Source organism: Elephas maximus, chromosome 3 (genome assembly GCF_024166365.1).
Source record: "Elephas maximus indicus isolate mEleMax1 chromosome 3, mEleMax1 primary haplotype, whole genome shotgun sequence".
Classification (NCBI taxonomy): domain Eukaryota; kingdom Metazoa; phylum Chordata; class Mammalia; order Proboscidea; family Elephantidae; genus Elephas; species Elephas maximus.
Genome location: NC_064821.1, coordinates 81,622,660 through 81,637,198, shown reverse-complemented (window position 1 = coordinate 81,637,198; position 14,539 = coordinate 81,622,660). Strand labels below are relative to the sequence as shown.

The window sequence follows — 14,539 nt, the reverse complement described above, 5'->3', positions numbered from 1 at the left end:
TAGGACAAAGTAGAACTGCCCCCTAGGGTTTCCAAGGCTATAAATCTTTACAGAAGCAGACTGCCACATCTTTCTCCTGTGGAGCTGCTGGTAGGTTGAAACCGCCAACCTTTTGGTTAGAAGCCAAGTGCTTTAACGACTGCACCACCAGGGCTCCTTCAGTAAATATTACAGCCTAGAAAATCCTGTGTGGCGGTTCATTTGTCACATGGGGTCCCTATGAGTCAAAACCAACTAAATGGTACCTAACAACAGTGGGGGTGGGGGGAGGTGGTGAGAAGTGTGAGTGGATCTCTGCAAATATTATCTGAGTCCCCAGGTACCCTAGCCAGAGCCCTGGCAGTGCAGTGATTGAAGTACTTGCCTGCTAACTGAAAAGTTTGGTGGTTTAAACCCACCAGCCGCTCTGCAGGAGAAAGATGTGACAGTCTGCTTCCATAAAGATTTACAGCTTTGGAAACCCTGTGGGGCAGTTCTACTCTGTCCTATAAGGTTGCTATGAGTCAGGATCCATTTCATGGCAACAGGTTTGGTTTTTTTGGTTTTAAGCGCCCCAGCTACAGAAGTCAGACCAGCCATTGCCCAGGCAACCTCTGACATCCTGGGACAGCAGCCCCAAAGGTGTGGGTCCTGGCTTGATGGTAGCAAAACTGTAGTGGTTCACGTAACAGCCTAACAGTGGTTAAGAGCACTAGCCAGACTGCCTAGATTCAAATACAATCTCCTCCATTCACTGTGTGACCTTAGGGAAGTCACTAAACTTCTCTGCACTTCTGTTTTCTCATGTGTAACAGTAGTACTTACCTCATAGGAAGGTTATGAGGACTAACTGAATTAATATTTATTAAACATGTATAACAGTGCCGGTGAGTAACAGTTCATAAAACTCTTAAAATTAAAAAGTGGCTTGGCAGAGCTTCAGTTGCAAAATGAGCCCTGTTCCCTGCCGCACCTCTCCCTGCCCCACCCCGCCCTGCCCTCCAAAATGGATCTCCACACCCAAGGTAAAAATCAAGCCTGAAAAGTCAGAACACTTCTCTTCCCTGGGCCTCATTTACCCATCTATAAAATAAAAGGGTTGGGCTGGTAACTTCTAGAACCTGCCAGCTTTGCATTCCTGTGAGTTTTGGGGTTTGGTCTGAGCATGTAAGACTCAGGGGTACACTGGAGCAAGCTCCTACCAGCTTGCAAGAGCCAGCTGTTAACATTTTCAAGAACTTTGTAAGATAGTACAACCATTGGTAACTTGAAATTGGCTATGGCGGGAGTTATTTACACCATGGAAACTGGCAAATGTTATAAACTAGGCCTTCTCACGGGTGGTTTTTTTTACCAGCACACCACTGGTGAGATGGCCTGCATCCAACCCCCTCCCCCACCCCCCAGCCCAGCCAGGTACATTCTCACCCTCCAACGCGGTCAATACCAATTGTGGAGGAAGATTCGCAGGTTTCCAGGGACCCCTCAGGACACCAATCACAGAGTCTAAAGTCAGCCCCAGCACAGCCAGCCCCACACATGCTCAGACATGCACAGGGTGGGAAACAGTGCATTGGCAAGGGAAGAAGGCTTAGAACATTTCCTGCTTCAGGCAGTCATTCTCAGACAGGGGAGCAGAGGGCGGTGCCTAAGATTCTGACATCTCACACACCTGTGAGAGAATTCCAGTTAGGTCACTCCTGGCTCCATGATTTTAGCCAAGTCCTTCTACCCTAAAAGCTCAGTTTCCTTATCTTTTAAAGGGGGACAATGCTGACTTGAGAAGATGGTTTCGAGGATTGAATGAGAACCCTAGCAAAGGGAACGTAAAGCCTCCACATGGTGTCTGGTACACAGTAGGTGTTGTGGATGTTGGCTGATGGTGTTACCACATCTCTAGATACACTGCCCCATCTGGTGGCACCCCAGCTTCTGTTCCCACTCACTCTCTGAGCTTTGGGACAGAGAGGCTCAGTGAGTGGTTAAGGACAAAGACAGAAACAGGTAGCCCCGTTTTCCAGCTTTTTATGAACATTAATAAAATTAATAGCTCACAGACATATATAAAACCAAAAAAACCAAACCCAGCGCCGTCGAGTCGATTCCGACTCATAGCGACCCTATATATATACACCAAAAAACCAAACTCATTGCTGTTGAGTCAATTCCGACTCCTAACGGCTCTATGACAGAGTAGAACTGCCCCATAGGGTTTCCAAGGCTATAATCTTACGGAAGCAGACTGCCATCTTTCTCCTGAGGACTGGCTGGAGGGTTCGAATTGCTGACCTTTTGGTTAGCAGCCAAGCGCTTAACCACTGCGCCACCAGGGCTCCTTATATACACAGTCATTAAGTTATTAATTAGTCTCTGTATAAAACATTTCTACATTAGTGTTCTGGGCTAGGCCCGAGCAGTCCTTGGCATATTCACAGTAGCAGCCCACGGGCAGGCAGATGGGAAACAGGAGGCTGGACCACCCACCCCACAATGGGCACTGAAGGTGTTCTGGGGTGCTCACTCCTGAATCTTCAGCTCCCATCCTGGCACCTGTCGACTAGCTGTTCAGTGAGTGGGCAAGTAGCACATGATGCCCTGTGTGGCCAGGTGACCCAGGCCTTGTGCATGGTGGGTGACTTCAGGCCCTGCAGCGGGCCCTAGAGGATGCTGGCCAGCTCTGTGGAGTCTGTGTCGGAGCAGCCCGAGCTGCCGGCCTCGTCCCTGCAGAGCCAGAGGAGAAAGTTGGAGGAAGCTTCCTTACCCTCCTCCACCCGCACCTGCCTCATTTCTCAAGGAATCTTGGTTTGGCAGTGTTTACCAGCTGTCGGATCGATCTAAACCACAGGATGTAGATAGCTTGCTCACTCCCATTTCCAGCTCAGAAACTGCTGGTTACACTGTTCACTGTTCTTGGTGCCCACAGGGCATCATAACCCCCAAGACTATGCTCTGGCCTGGCCTGGCATCACTTACTCCATTCTGCCCTCACGTCTCATGATAGGCAGGGCGCAGGCCACAGCTGAGGTCCTGCATGCCAGGAAAAGTTGCTCTGGAAAAGCCAGTTGAGGTCAAGCCCATCCCGACTCATGGTCACCCCACGTGTGCAGAGTAGAACTGTGCTCCACAGGGTTTTCGAGGCTGCAGCCTTTCGGAAGGAGATCACCAGGCTTTTCTTCTGAGGCATCTCTGGGTAGGTTCAAACCACCAACCTTTTGGTTAGTAGTTGAGCACTTAACTAGTATCACCCAGGGACTCCAGAGTCAGAACACTAGGGTTCAAAACCCAGCTCTACTCCTTATTAACTGGGCCAGTCATTCTTCCTGATTAAGCCTCAGTTTCTTCATCTGGAAAGTGGGTGGGAATTGTATGAATCTCTGACACCTAGACTTGTTGGAGGATTACAGGAGATAAAGAATACACAGTCCCTAAAACATAAGCTCCATGAGGGCAGGGATTATGTCTGTTTTGTTCACTAGAACAATGCCTGGCACACAATAGCCATCCATTAAGAATTTGTTAAAAGTAAAAATTCTCAGCACAATGCCTGGTGCATAATTAGGTGTTCAAGAAATGTTAGCTGCTATTATGAATTGGCAGCAGGAAGGGGCAGAAGAGGAGCTGCCAAGGGAAGATGTATAGGAGCTAAGTCTGGACTTGGCCACAGGCCAGGCTGTCTGACTTGAGGGCTTAGACTGGATGACTCCCCTCCACTACCTTTCCCTCCCCCGCCCCCTCCCCGCTCTCACCTCAGAGCCTGCAGGGCCTTCTTGTTCTGCCTCCGCTTCTCCTCGTCAATGGGGTACAGCTTGAAGAGCAGCAGGCCCAGCAGGATGAGGACTATGGGAGCCATGGTCACCAGCATCTTCAGTGTAAACTTGACCCGTGCCGGCTGGGAGCAGCCACGGGTCTGGTATCCGGCAAAACTGTGGGCCCAGTGAGCAGGGGAGTGGTGAGGATGGGGCACCCAGGGCCTGGCCCTGCCCGGCCCGGCCCGGCCCAGCCCCACTCCACTTACTCGAGACTGAGGGTGGAGATGCCCAGCGAGACTCCAGAGGCAAATTTGGTGAAGAAGACATAGAAGGAGAAGAAGATGGGCTCAGTTCCATGGGAGTGGGGCTGCTTCAGATGGAAGTCATCAATGACGTCGGGCAGCATGGACCTGCGCAGGTCGGGGCAGCCATGAGGACCCACCCACCTCACAACCCCAGGTCTCCTGCTAGTACATATGGTGCCTCTGTGTAAATGAGCAGGGGTGGCCCTCTGGGAGCTTGCAGCCCTGCAGGCACACAGCCCAGTGAGGAGACGGCACCTTCATATGAATTAGCAAAGTAGGCCTCTTCCTCCAAGCTGAAGTAGCCACTCTTGGTGCTCAGCTTGGCAAGTGGAGTACAGGCCAGATTTTAGCTCCCATTTACTACCTTGGCTAGGCGTTACTGCGCAGTTCACAATCTGCACGACTGTATAGGGCAGACGTGTCCCATTCCCAATCTGGACCTACAGAATGGCCTGGGGGTGGAGAAGCAACACAGAACTCTCCCCAAGAAGCCCATACCCAGTTAGGCCTATGCACACTTACCAGGGCAGCAAGAAGGCAGCTGCCACGCTGATGCCGGCTGCCACAGCTACCACGTAAGTGACGATCAGGTTACTGTCCATGAGGGCCACCAAGATAAGAAATGGCACTGCTGACTGAGGGAGAGGGTGTAGGAAGCTGGGTCAGCTAGGAAGCTCCTTTCAGCAACCTCCAACTCAAACAAGACCCTACCCCTCTAGCCTCACTCACTGAGATCCCAATGTACACAGCTGTCTTCTTGCCAAAACGTGTTAGGAACCACTGCCAGACGGGAATGGTAAATGTGGCCGAGAGCTGTGAGTAGATAAAGGGGGTAAGGAGGGTGAGTAAGAGCCACGAAACCACCCCCCCACATGCTTACCCTTCCCAGGAGATTCCAAAGGTGCTCGTAGTCGGGCCCGGCAGTAGCCAGAAGATATCAGCTTGGGATATCACCTTTGATGGCTCCCAGGGGAGCTGACATCTAGTCCCAATCTCATCTCCTGCTACGGGAAGCCTCCCTCATCTCTTCATGACCTCTAGTTAGCCCAGAACACACCCTCTGGCCGACTGTACCCTCGGGCCCCATACGTACCATGACGGCCAAGAGTAGATTCTGGAATTCATTGCGGAAGCCCAAGGTGTAGGTGCAAAACAAGGCAAAGTTCCCCTCTACCAGCTGGGGGATAGGGCGCGGTGAGGGGGAAGGAAAAGCAAGGAAAGAGGTTGTGTTAAGGATGAGCCTCCCCAAGTCGTTCCCCAGGCTCCAGTGTTCTCTGCTCAGCCTATGGCACTCCATCTGTCCCTCAGGCTACATCACATCCTGAGTCCTCTGCCTATCCCACCCCTACTGCATACCCCTCTCAGGCTGAGCTATCAGGCCCCCACTCACCATGAAGGCCAGGGAGGTGAAGAGGAAGCCAGCGATGAGCCTGACATATGGGCCATGGCTCATGACCAGCCGAAGGCCGCGGAAGAAGGACGTGTGCTCAGTCTGCTGGGTCTTGTAGGGTTCTGGGGGCCAGAGAGGACAATGAGGAGGAAACCGAGGCCCCTCCCAAAGCCGGAGGCCCAGACTGAGGGGACACAGTCACCTCGTGCCAGGGCCTGCGTCCCTCCCTAGTACCCCTCTCACCTCTCTGTTCCCGCACACCCAGGGTCAGGATGACAGCACAGATGACATAGAGGGAGGAAATGACCCCTGCTGCCAGCAAGTATGCATTTTGCTATTAAGGGGATGAAGAGGACACAGAGAGAGACAGTCAGGTTGATCTCCTCCTGAGTTCCAGCTGCCCAACTTATGACCTTGGGCCAGTCCCTTTTCCTCTGGGGGCCTCACTGTCTCCATCTGTGAAATAGAACCATCCCGGGACTGCTGCTGCTTTCCACAGCTGGGCAAAGTTGAGACGAGAAGCAAGACTGTGGAGTCTGATAGCCAGCCCACAGTTCAAATCTCCCCAAACCTAGTCTCTGCAACTTCCTAGCTCTATGACCCTGGGAAAATTATTCAGCTTCTCTAAGCCTCAATTTCTTTATCTGCAAAGTAGGCACATTGACAGTAGAAATGCCCAACACTTAACAAACACCAGCTATTATTACTATCTTTAGGATAACTGCAAACCACCCCAATTGTTTCTTGTCTCCCCAAATCCTTGCCCTGCTAGGGGGCCTCACCGTTTCTTTGAGTGAAGTGGTGCTGTGTGTGCGATTGACACCTTCTGAGGCCATCGCAAAGTCATTGGGGTCCTGGAGACAAGGTGTATCCACTTGGCCCACGATTTGCCCCTGGATCGCTGTGCCCAGCACTGTGCCCAACACCTCCACAGTCATCCCTGGGCAGTGAAAAGGAGGTCCTTGGGAAGGGCCTTATGGCTTGTGGGCCCCAGGGGAGAAGGTCAGATGGATGGAAGCCCAGCTCAAGTCCCAGGTGGCAGGGTGGCAGCCCCAGGTAGGGAGGGTATACAGTGACAAAGCAGATGGCACAGTGGACTAGACTCATGGCCTTGCTCTGTGTGACCTCGAGCTAGTCCCTGCCCCTCTCTGGGCCTCATTTGAGCAATAAGGAGCAGAGATGTTTTTAAGATGGAGTCACACATCCACTGTCAAGAGCAAAGCAGGAAGCAGGGCCCCAGAGGGAGAAGAGTGGCAGGAGGGTCTGGGAGTAGAGAGGCCCAGGGTCCCTGGCAGTGAGGTCAGATGGACTGGAGAGACTTACGGTATGCAGTGGCGGAATCCCGCTCACTCTGCTCTGTGCTGATGAACATGGTGAGAGCTGAGTAGGGAACGTGGAAACACTGGCATGGAAGAGAGGACCTTGCTCAGTCAGATGGATGGAGAGACAGATGCAGCTGTGGGCACCAACCCTGGAGCCCCCAGGGATGGCCCTCACCCTGCCCCCAGAGATGCCATGGGAAAGTGCCCACACTCACCGTGACCAGTGTCTCAAAGAGGCAGTAGAAAAGCAGGTACCACAGAGCCTGGCCCTGTGGGAAGTCAGGCACGAACCAGATGAGGAAGTAGGCAATGATGGCCGGGGGTGTGGAGAAGATGATCCTGAGGAAGGGAGGGTCTGAGTGGGGCTGGGTGCCAGAACCCCAGGAGCCTGGCACAGGCTTGAAAGGCAGCTCCCCACAGGGTTCCTGTTGGGAAGGAAATTCCTTCCCCTGAATTCTCCCATGCCAGGGCTTCTGGGAAGAGGTTGGTGCTAAGGCCAGAAAGGGCAGACAGGAACAGGGTCCTTGGACTGAGAAATCCTGAGCATGGAATGTGAGGCCAGACCCTGAGTCTCACCTACGCCTCCCTAGGAGCAAGTGTTCCAGAGATAAGAGATTTCTACAGGCTGGGGGAGCTGAGAATGGAGTCCAAGACCTCAGGTGGTAGGGCAGGGAGAAGGAGCAACTACAACACCCATGTGTTCTCACACAAGCACACACACCATTCACACACACGGGGAAGCTGGGGGAGGCCTACTCCAGGCAAAGGAGCATGGAGGTTCCTGGTGGGATGACAGGGACAAGTGAAGTAACTATGAGGGGAGCAAACGTTGGTCTCCCCACTTGTAAGTCCCACACAATCACAAGTGGTTAGACTTCAGGAAGGACTAACATCATGAAATCAGCACAGAACGGCAGCAGAGTGCAATGGTTAAGAGAATGGCCTTTGGCGCCATACTTGTGGGGATCCAGTTCTGGCTCAACCAATTAACTATAAATAACTTGGTCCTAGGAGAGTTATTTAACTTCTCTGGGCTCATTTCCTCATCTGGAAAATGAAGACAATAGTAGCCTCCACCTTCCATACAACCACTTTACTCAAGAAGTATTTATTAAATGCCAGCTATGGGCTGGGCACTATTCTACTTGGGATAACCAGTGAACGAAACAGACAAAAAGCACTGGAACTTATATTCTAGTTGGCAGAGAAAATAAACATAATTGAAGTCATATAACATGTTAGAAGGTGGCAAGGGCTACGGAGAAAAGAAATAAAGTAGGCTAAAGGGGATTGGAAGTGAGTATGGGGGTGCGATTCGCAACCAGGTGGATGGGGTAGGCCTCAAGGAGGGGGCATCTGTGCCAAGAACTGAATGAGGGGGGCAGTGGTGCCACAGACATCTGAGGCAAGACATGCCAGGAAAGGGGGGCAATTGGAGTAAAGGTCCTGAGTGGGAGCGTGCCTGACACATCTGAAGAACCACCAGGAGGCCGGTGTGGCAGCAGCAGAGTGAAATTAGGAGAGGAGGCTGGAGAGGAAATGGGACACCAGATCATGGAGGCCCTTCCAGGCCATTATAAAGACATTTGTTCTACTTTATAGGTTGTTTTAAGGCTTAAATGAGTTAATATTAAAATGTAAAAGAGTACTTGGGACACAGTGAGTGTTTGCCGTGATTATTCTGTCAGGAAAGCGCAGTAGGGGAGGCGGCAGGGGTAACGAGTCACAGCCAGCGGCCAGCGAGCTGCAGTAAAGAGCAGGGCTGGAAGTCAGACCTGAGGTCCAGCTCTACTGTATCTCAGCCTTCTGTGTGAGCTTGCTGACACCCTGCATCTCTTGGGAAGCTCCAACGAGTATCTGTCAAAGTCTTCCTGGCCTGAAGCGGAGGTTTTGAATACAGGCTCAGAGCAGGGGACGCCTGCCAACTGGGAGGAGAGGGAGCCACAGGGCTTATGCCTCCCAAGAGGCCCAGCCTTTTCTTATGCTGCAGAAGAAGGGGTGGCGGGGTCCCCAGGCCTGAAGCATGGCCCGGGTCCTAACTACGCTGTGGCACACACATGGCGGCCCCTCAGCCCACGAGTAATTGGTGTGCACTCACAGACACAGGGGTGGGGGTACCACCAAGACAGGTATTCCCGCACCAGACAGGTGAGGGTGTGTACAGACACCATGCTAAATCTGAAATTAGCCTGATGGACCCTCAGCAACTTTCTGAAGCGGACAGCTACACCTGCTGAGTGAGAGTCCCTCAGATTGTTCCTTCCATGGGGAAGGCCTACTCTTCTTTCCATCTCTACCCTTTGCACCACCCCCCCCCAATCTATGTGTCTTCTCAGAGAACAAGGGCTCCTCCTCAGCCTTCGTCAAAAACACTCTCCTCGTAGGCAGCTCAGCAGCCACCGCTGAGGAACTGATTTTGACTGGGAGTAACCAGGGCTGCATAAGCAGCTGCCTCTCATTGGCTGGGCCTCATGAGGCGATGTGGTAGCAGGGCCCCGCCTCCCATGGACTGCCAGGGGGGGCGGGCACAGAGCCCAGCCTCACTGGCTGGCTCAAGGGGAGCCCAGAGCAGCCTGCCCAGGTAAGGCAGGCTGTGCTACCCTGAGCCCTGAAGCCTGGATCAAAGGCTCCAACCTGGGCCTTAGCCAGGAGCTGGCGGATTGGGGTGGGAAGGGGCCCCCGTGGGAAAGGAAGCTGTAGGGGGAGCCGGGGGCTGTGGGAAGAGCTTTGAAGGCCGGAGACCAGGTATGGACGCCCTTTGGGCAGGAAGGCGCCCACTGGAGCCTGGATGGGCTGGAGATGAAAGGGGTACGGCCCCCCCACCCCCTGAAGCAGGATGTCCTGAAGGGAACCAGAGCTCCGGGTTGCCAGCCTGTCCTGTCTGTCCCTCCCGCTGTCTAATCTGTCTAATCTGATCCGCCTCCTCCAACACCACCCCATCTGGCACCCGCCCCGCTGCCTGAGGCTGAGCAGTGTAGGCTTTGTACAAAGGGAAAAGGTAGTTCATAAGGTCCAAGGGGCCAGAAGTTATAGGTCTGCTATCCTATTCCTGGTACTACCCACTGCACCACCACCCTGAAGGAAAAAATTACATATCGCTTAATATATGCTGGAAACAATGGTGGCGTAGTGGTTAAGTGCTAGGGCTGCTAACCAAAGGGTCGGCAGTTTGAATCCACCAGGCGCTCCTTGGAAACTCTATGGGGCAGTTCTACTCTGTCCTATATGGTTGCTATGAGTCGGAATTGACTCGATGGTGCTGGGTTTGGTTTTCGTTTGGTAATATATGCCAGGGACTGTTCTAAGTACTTTATAGGTGAAAACAAAAATAAAAACAAAACAAAATACATTTCATCCTCCCTATGAGACAAGCAATTATTATCCCCATTTTGCAGATGAAGAAACTTGAGGGTCAGAGATGTTAAGTGACTTGCCCAAGGTGGCATAGCTGTAAGTGGTTTGGAGCTAGGATTCAAACCCAGGCAGGCTGGCTCCAGAGAGTAAGCTTTCAACCACTATGGGAAGTGACTGACCCGGAGAAGTTAGAATTCCAGCTTCATGAAGGGGAGCAGGCCTTGGGGAGCAATGAGGCCTGGGCTGGGAGAAGCCACCCAGGCTAGCACTTTGGCCATCTTGGGAATGAGCTGGCTGGGCACCTCAGTGCCAGTGCCTGGGGCAGCTGAGGCATCAGCTAGGGTTTCGGCACGCTTGGGCTTTTGCATCATTCCTTCACCTCAGCCTGTGACAGGCAGATGGAGGGAACAGGGTGCAGATGCACCATGTGCTAGAAACCCCACCTTCTGCCACCTTGAAGGAGCTTCTTCCACTCACCAGGGCATAAGACGGCCCAGGCGGGTCCAGGAGGATTTACTAATGCAGAAGCCCACTAGGGGATCTGTGATAGCATCCCAGGCACGGCCCACAAACAGGATGATGGAGGCAGAGAAAGGGTCCACCTGGAAAGGAAAAGAGGCAAAAAATGGCCCTCTCATCCTTCTACGTAGTGGGGAGAAAGCAGGGGCTCCTTCTACTCAGACAGGCCCTTGGGTCCCTGTGCTGCTTCCAACCAGGCCTTTAACATCCTCATTTGCCTAGTTAATCACAGTGAAATGCTTGCCTCCTCCTCAGAAGCTTTCTCAGATCCGGCCCCTTTTTCCTTCCCTCCCCTGTCCTTGAAAACACCTGCCAATTAGAATAAATCCAGAATCCTTTCCTTCCCTCACAGCCCTGAGCTCTGACCACCTGATATCAGAATTATAATTAGCTGAATGAGAACAGTAGACCTCAGTTTCTCCACCTGTATAATGGGAGTTATGATCTCTATATTACAGAGTCAAACTTTATCTTGGATGTAGCAAAAGGAGTCTACAAATGCTTTTAAAAAATGGCCTGTCACTACCCACTCAAGTTAACCCCCTAAAAAAATTTTCTAGTTGCTAAATAGACAGCCTCGTTGGACTTCTCCTCCTCCATCAAGGCTCTGCTATTACTATTGCTCCAGGAAGCTGGGAAGCTGATGGCCTCCCCCACACCGTACTCGCCCCAGTCTAACCCACCGAGCTCTGACACTCACCACCACATGGTTTTACACTTTGACAACAGGTTCCTCATCTTTCCACTCCACTCAGGGCCCAGCCCATGGGAGTTGCTTGAAAACAAGCTGCTGAATGGGGCTCAATGTACCCACCGGTAAATGGATACAACTAAGATACCCTGCTTGCAAAGTCAGGTGCTACACAAAAAAGATGGCCAATAGTTTGAGCCCTGGGAAGGACGGTGGTTCAGCCTCCCGCTCTCCCATCTAGACAGGGAGAATTCTCAGGATGCCAGGCTGCTGGCCAAGGCTTCTCAACACACAGAGGAGGCCTGCTTTGCCCTAAGCACCCTTCTCTGTCAAAGGCCTTGTGTACTGGGGCACCCTTCAGCCCAGTGCTTTAGGGCCCCTCTGCCCACATACATGCCCTTCACTCCTCAGGTAAAGGAGAGATGTACATTATCCCTTGGCCTGGCAACAATCCATCCACCTCAAGCCAAGCCAGCTGACTGTCATTCAGCCAGGGACATGGTTTGCCCATCTCTTCTTAGAACAGGGTCACCAGTGGGGCCCCATTCTCCCTCACACCACCGCCTACCCCTCCAGGCTTGCCAGGCAAGGAGGAGTTGCCTGACCTTGCTAGCCAAGACTCCCGGAGTGAAGAGACTCCCCTCCTGGATACGTTCCAAAGCTTCGTATTCCTCATCCACTGTTATTCTGAGAGGCAGCAAAGTAGGGTTTCCAGGTCCCATTTCACAGATGGGGAAAACTGAGTGAACTTATCCAGGGGGATCCCTAGTCCTTCCCACCTCAGGATGCTGGAGGAGCCCTAGAGCACTCAGTCCACTCACCTGAGCCACATCCAACAGGTAGATCTGCAGGAAGAACCCCAGGGCACAGCCTGTCACCTGGTAGGGGGCCCCCCCAACAGCATAGCAAAGCTTGTTGCAAATGGACAACTGTTGCTTCTTCTTCGGTTCCTTCTGGGAAGAGAAGGAAAGGATGAAAAGAGGCCCAGGTTCCTGGCCTCCATCCTAGGAGGTTCCAGAGACAGAATCATCCCTACAGCCAGCACTACTAGAGCACAAACTCTGCCTTGCCCTGTTCCCACCCAGGAAGATCCCTCTTCCCAGAAGGAAAGAGGAAGGAATTTTCTGTTCTTAGAAACCCTCAGGCACCCTCCTGCTCCCATTTCTGAGGAAGCTGTTATCAGCCCACCATCCCTAAAGAAGTCCCCCCAAGGCCTCAGACATGCTCCTTTCCAAGTCATGGAGGGGAAGCACGCTCCATCATAGACCTGTCCCCATCTGGCACCAACTGCCACAACCTGAAAATCCTCTTGCTGCCAAGACTGCCTGAGCCCAGCCCAGGCTCCTGCCCTGATTCAAAGGCCAGGACCCACCTGCCTACTGGGTGAGGGCTCTAGAGAGCTATAGGGACCTGGCCCAGTTGGCTGTGGGGACAGCTGTTCTTCCATCTGTCCCAGAGCGTTCCTGGCCCCTGTTGTCTAGCTTCAGACAAACCCAGGAGCTGTCCTCCACCCCCACCACTCCCAGTTCCCAGGGGACCTTGGAGAGAGGCGAGGCCTCCAGGGGCAGGGCTGGGCCGCTCCAGGTGAGGCATTAGGGAGGCTGGGGTTGCCCAGAGAAAGTAAAGATTACTCATACATAGTAGCAGCATAATTGCTCACCCTCGCACCTTCCAAGGATCAGTTAATAAAATTAAAAGGAAAAGGCGGCCACCTTCCAGGCAGACATCTACTGCCTGAGATCCCTCCCTGGGGCCGCCTGATTTCTTTCGGTCCAGAGGGCTGGGGATGGGGCCGATTGTAGAGAGGCGCTCTAAGCACCGAGAGCGCGCATGCACACACACACACACACAAACCCTTTCGGACTGCGGCTCCTTTAAGAGCGGAGCCTAGTTCTTATGAATGAACTTGAGCGGCCCTCACAGCTGAGTAAAGGGGCGAGCGTAGGCGTGTGGGAGTACGGGGCAGGGGGCTAAGGGAAGGGGAACCACGGGGACTTTCCCAGCTTTCTGGAGTGTCTCCCACTCCTAGAGCTGCAAACCTGAGTCGCTCCTCACTGAAGAACCGGCTAGGCAGAGCCGGGCACCACGTGAAGCTGCTGGAGGAGCCCCTCCGCGGAGATGCGGAGTGGGGTGGGAAAAGGGGCGCCAGCGCCTACAAAGCTTCTCCATCACCCCCTGCCCCCAGGACACCCTCGGCCCCTCTCCTGCTCCTGAGTCTGCCTGTCCCCGGCTATCCCAAGCTGTCCCAGGACCAGTTAATCCCCCGATGCCCGCAAGTCCCGGTCTCAGCCGCCCCGCCACCCCGTGCCGTCCACCCAGGGTGCCGGGCGGCCCTCACCTTCACCTGGGCCGGGCGTTCACCGGTTTGCAGGATGCTCGTGGGCAGCAGCCCCGCCGCCGAGCCGCCCTCGGCGCCCTCTCCTTTGGCCATGACCCGTGGGCCAAGCCGCCTGGGACTGGAACTCCGGGATGCTCCTCTGTGCCGCGGGCCTCCGCTCCCCAAGGGCTCACGTCGTAGCCGCACCCGCCCCGCTGGCCGACAACTAGGAAAGCCGACAGCCGGGCTAGGCACACACTCGCCTGCACGCCCCCTCCGCGCCTCTTAAAGGTTTGGCTCTGCCCTCTCGGTTCGGGCCAATCCCAGAGTCCGGCTGCTCTGCTTCTAGCCAATCCCCACGCCCGCCAGCCCTCCAGCCTGCCCCGCCCGCCTGGCTGCGCTGTGCCACTGAACCACATTCTCAAAGCCCCGGAACCGGCATCCGGCTGCGCTTGCTCCAGTCAACCCAGAGAGAAGGCGGGAGACACACCTGACAACATGGGGAACTGAGGATAGAGGCTGAAAAGGGACCTGCTCAAGGTCCCCCACAGTGAGTTTTCCTTGAGCAGATCTACAACCCTTAACCTCTGACCCCCAGGCCTAGAAAGGTGGGGCCTTAGAAGCCCAACTGTTGTTAGGTGCCCTCGAGTCAATTCCGCCGACTCATAGCGACCCCTGTGCACAACTGAACGAAGCACCGCCCGGTCCTGCGCCATCCTTACAATCACTGTTATGCTTGAGCTCATTGTTGCAGCCACTGTGTCAATCCACTTCGTTGAGGGTCTTCCTGTTTTCCGCTGACCCTGTATTCTGCCAAGCATGATGTCTTTCTCCAGAGACTGATCCCTCCTGACAACATGTCCAAAGCATGTAAGACGCAGTCTCACCATCCTTGTTTCTAAGGAGCATTCTG

The 14,539-nt window shown here is 53.7% G+C and overlaps 1 protein-coding gene across 4 annotated transcripts; it reads right to left on the bottom strand.

Moving 5' to 3' along the window:
* Nucleotides 1-1,669: 1,669 nt before the first annotated feature.
* On the bottom strand, nt 1,670-13,865 carry MFSD2A (MFSD2 lysolipid transporter A, lysophospholipid). 4 transcript variants are annotated; one of them, XM_049878881.1, is made up of 14 exons: nt 13,648-13,865; nt 12,131-12,262; nt 10,577-10,701; nt 6,961-7,084; nt 6,747-6,825; nt 6,206-6,363; nt 5,667-5,757; nt 5,424-5,545; nt 5,127-5,210; nt 4,763-4,846; nt 4,556-4,668; nt 3,995-4,138; nt 3,726-3,902; nt 1,670-2,700 (listed from the first exon to the last, which is right to left on the bottom strand). In XM_049878881.1, exons 1-14 carry the CDS (start codon nt 13,738-13,740, stop codon nt 2,637-2,639), a joined length of 1,590 nt encoding a protein of 529 aa, XP_049734838.1. In that variant the 5' UTR covers nt 13,741-13,865; the 3' UTR covers nt 1,670-2,636. The 4 variants fall into 4 exon arrangements, with proteins under 4 accessions (XP_049734838.1, XP_049734839.1, XP_049734840.1 ...); XM_049878882.1 differs by having other exon boundaries at nt 12,131-12,259; XM_049878883.1 differs by having other exon boundaries at nt 13,654-13,865.
* Nucleotides 13,866-14,539: the final 674 nt, after the last annotated feature.

Excerpts from the sequence above, each read along its gene's own strand:
- MFSD2A (XM_049878881.1), bottom strand. The coding sequence starts at position 13,740 with ATGGCCAAAGGAGAGGGCGCCGAGGGCGGCTCGGCGGCGGGGCTGCTG. Across the intron at positions 6,826-6,960 it reads TCTTTGAGACACTGGTCACG|TGTTTCCACGTTCCCTACTC; the intron begins GTGAGTGTGGGC and ends CTTCCATGCCAG. Across the intron at positions 5,758-6,205 it reads CCACTTCACTCAAAGAAACG|CAAAATGCATACTTGCTGGC; the intron begins GTGAGGCCCCCT and ends TCCCCTTAATAG.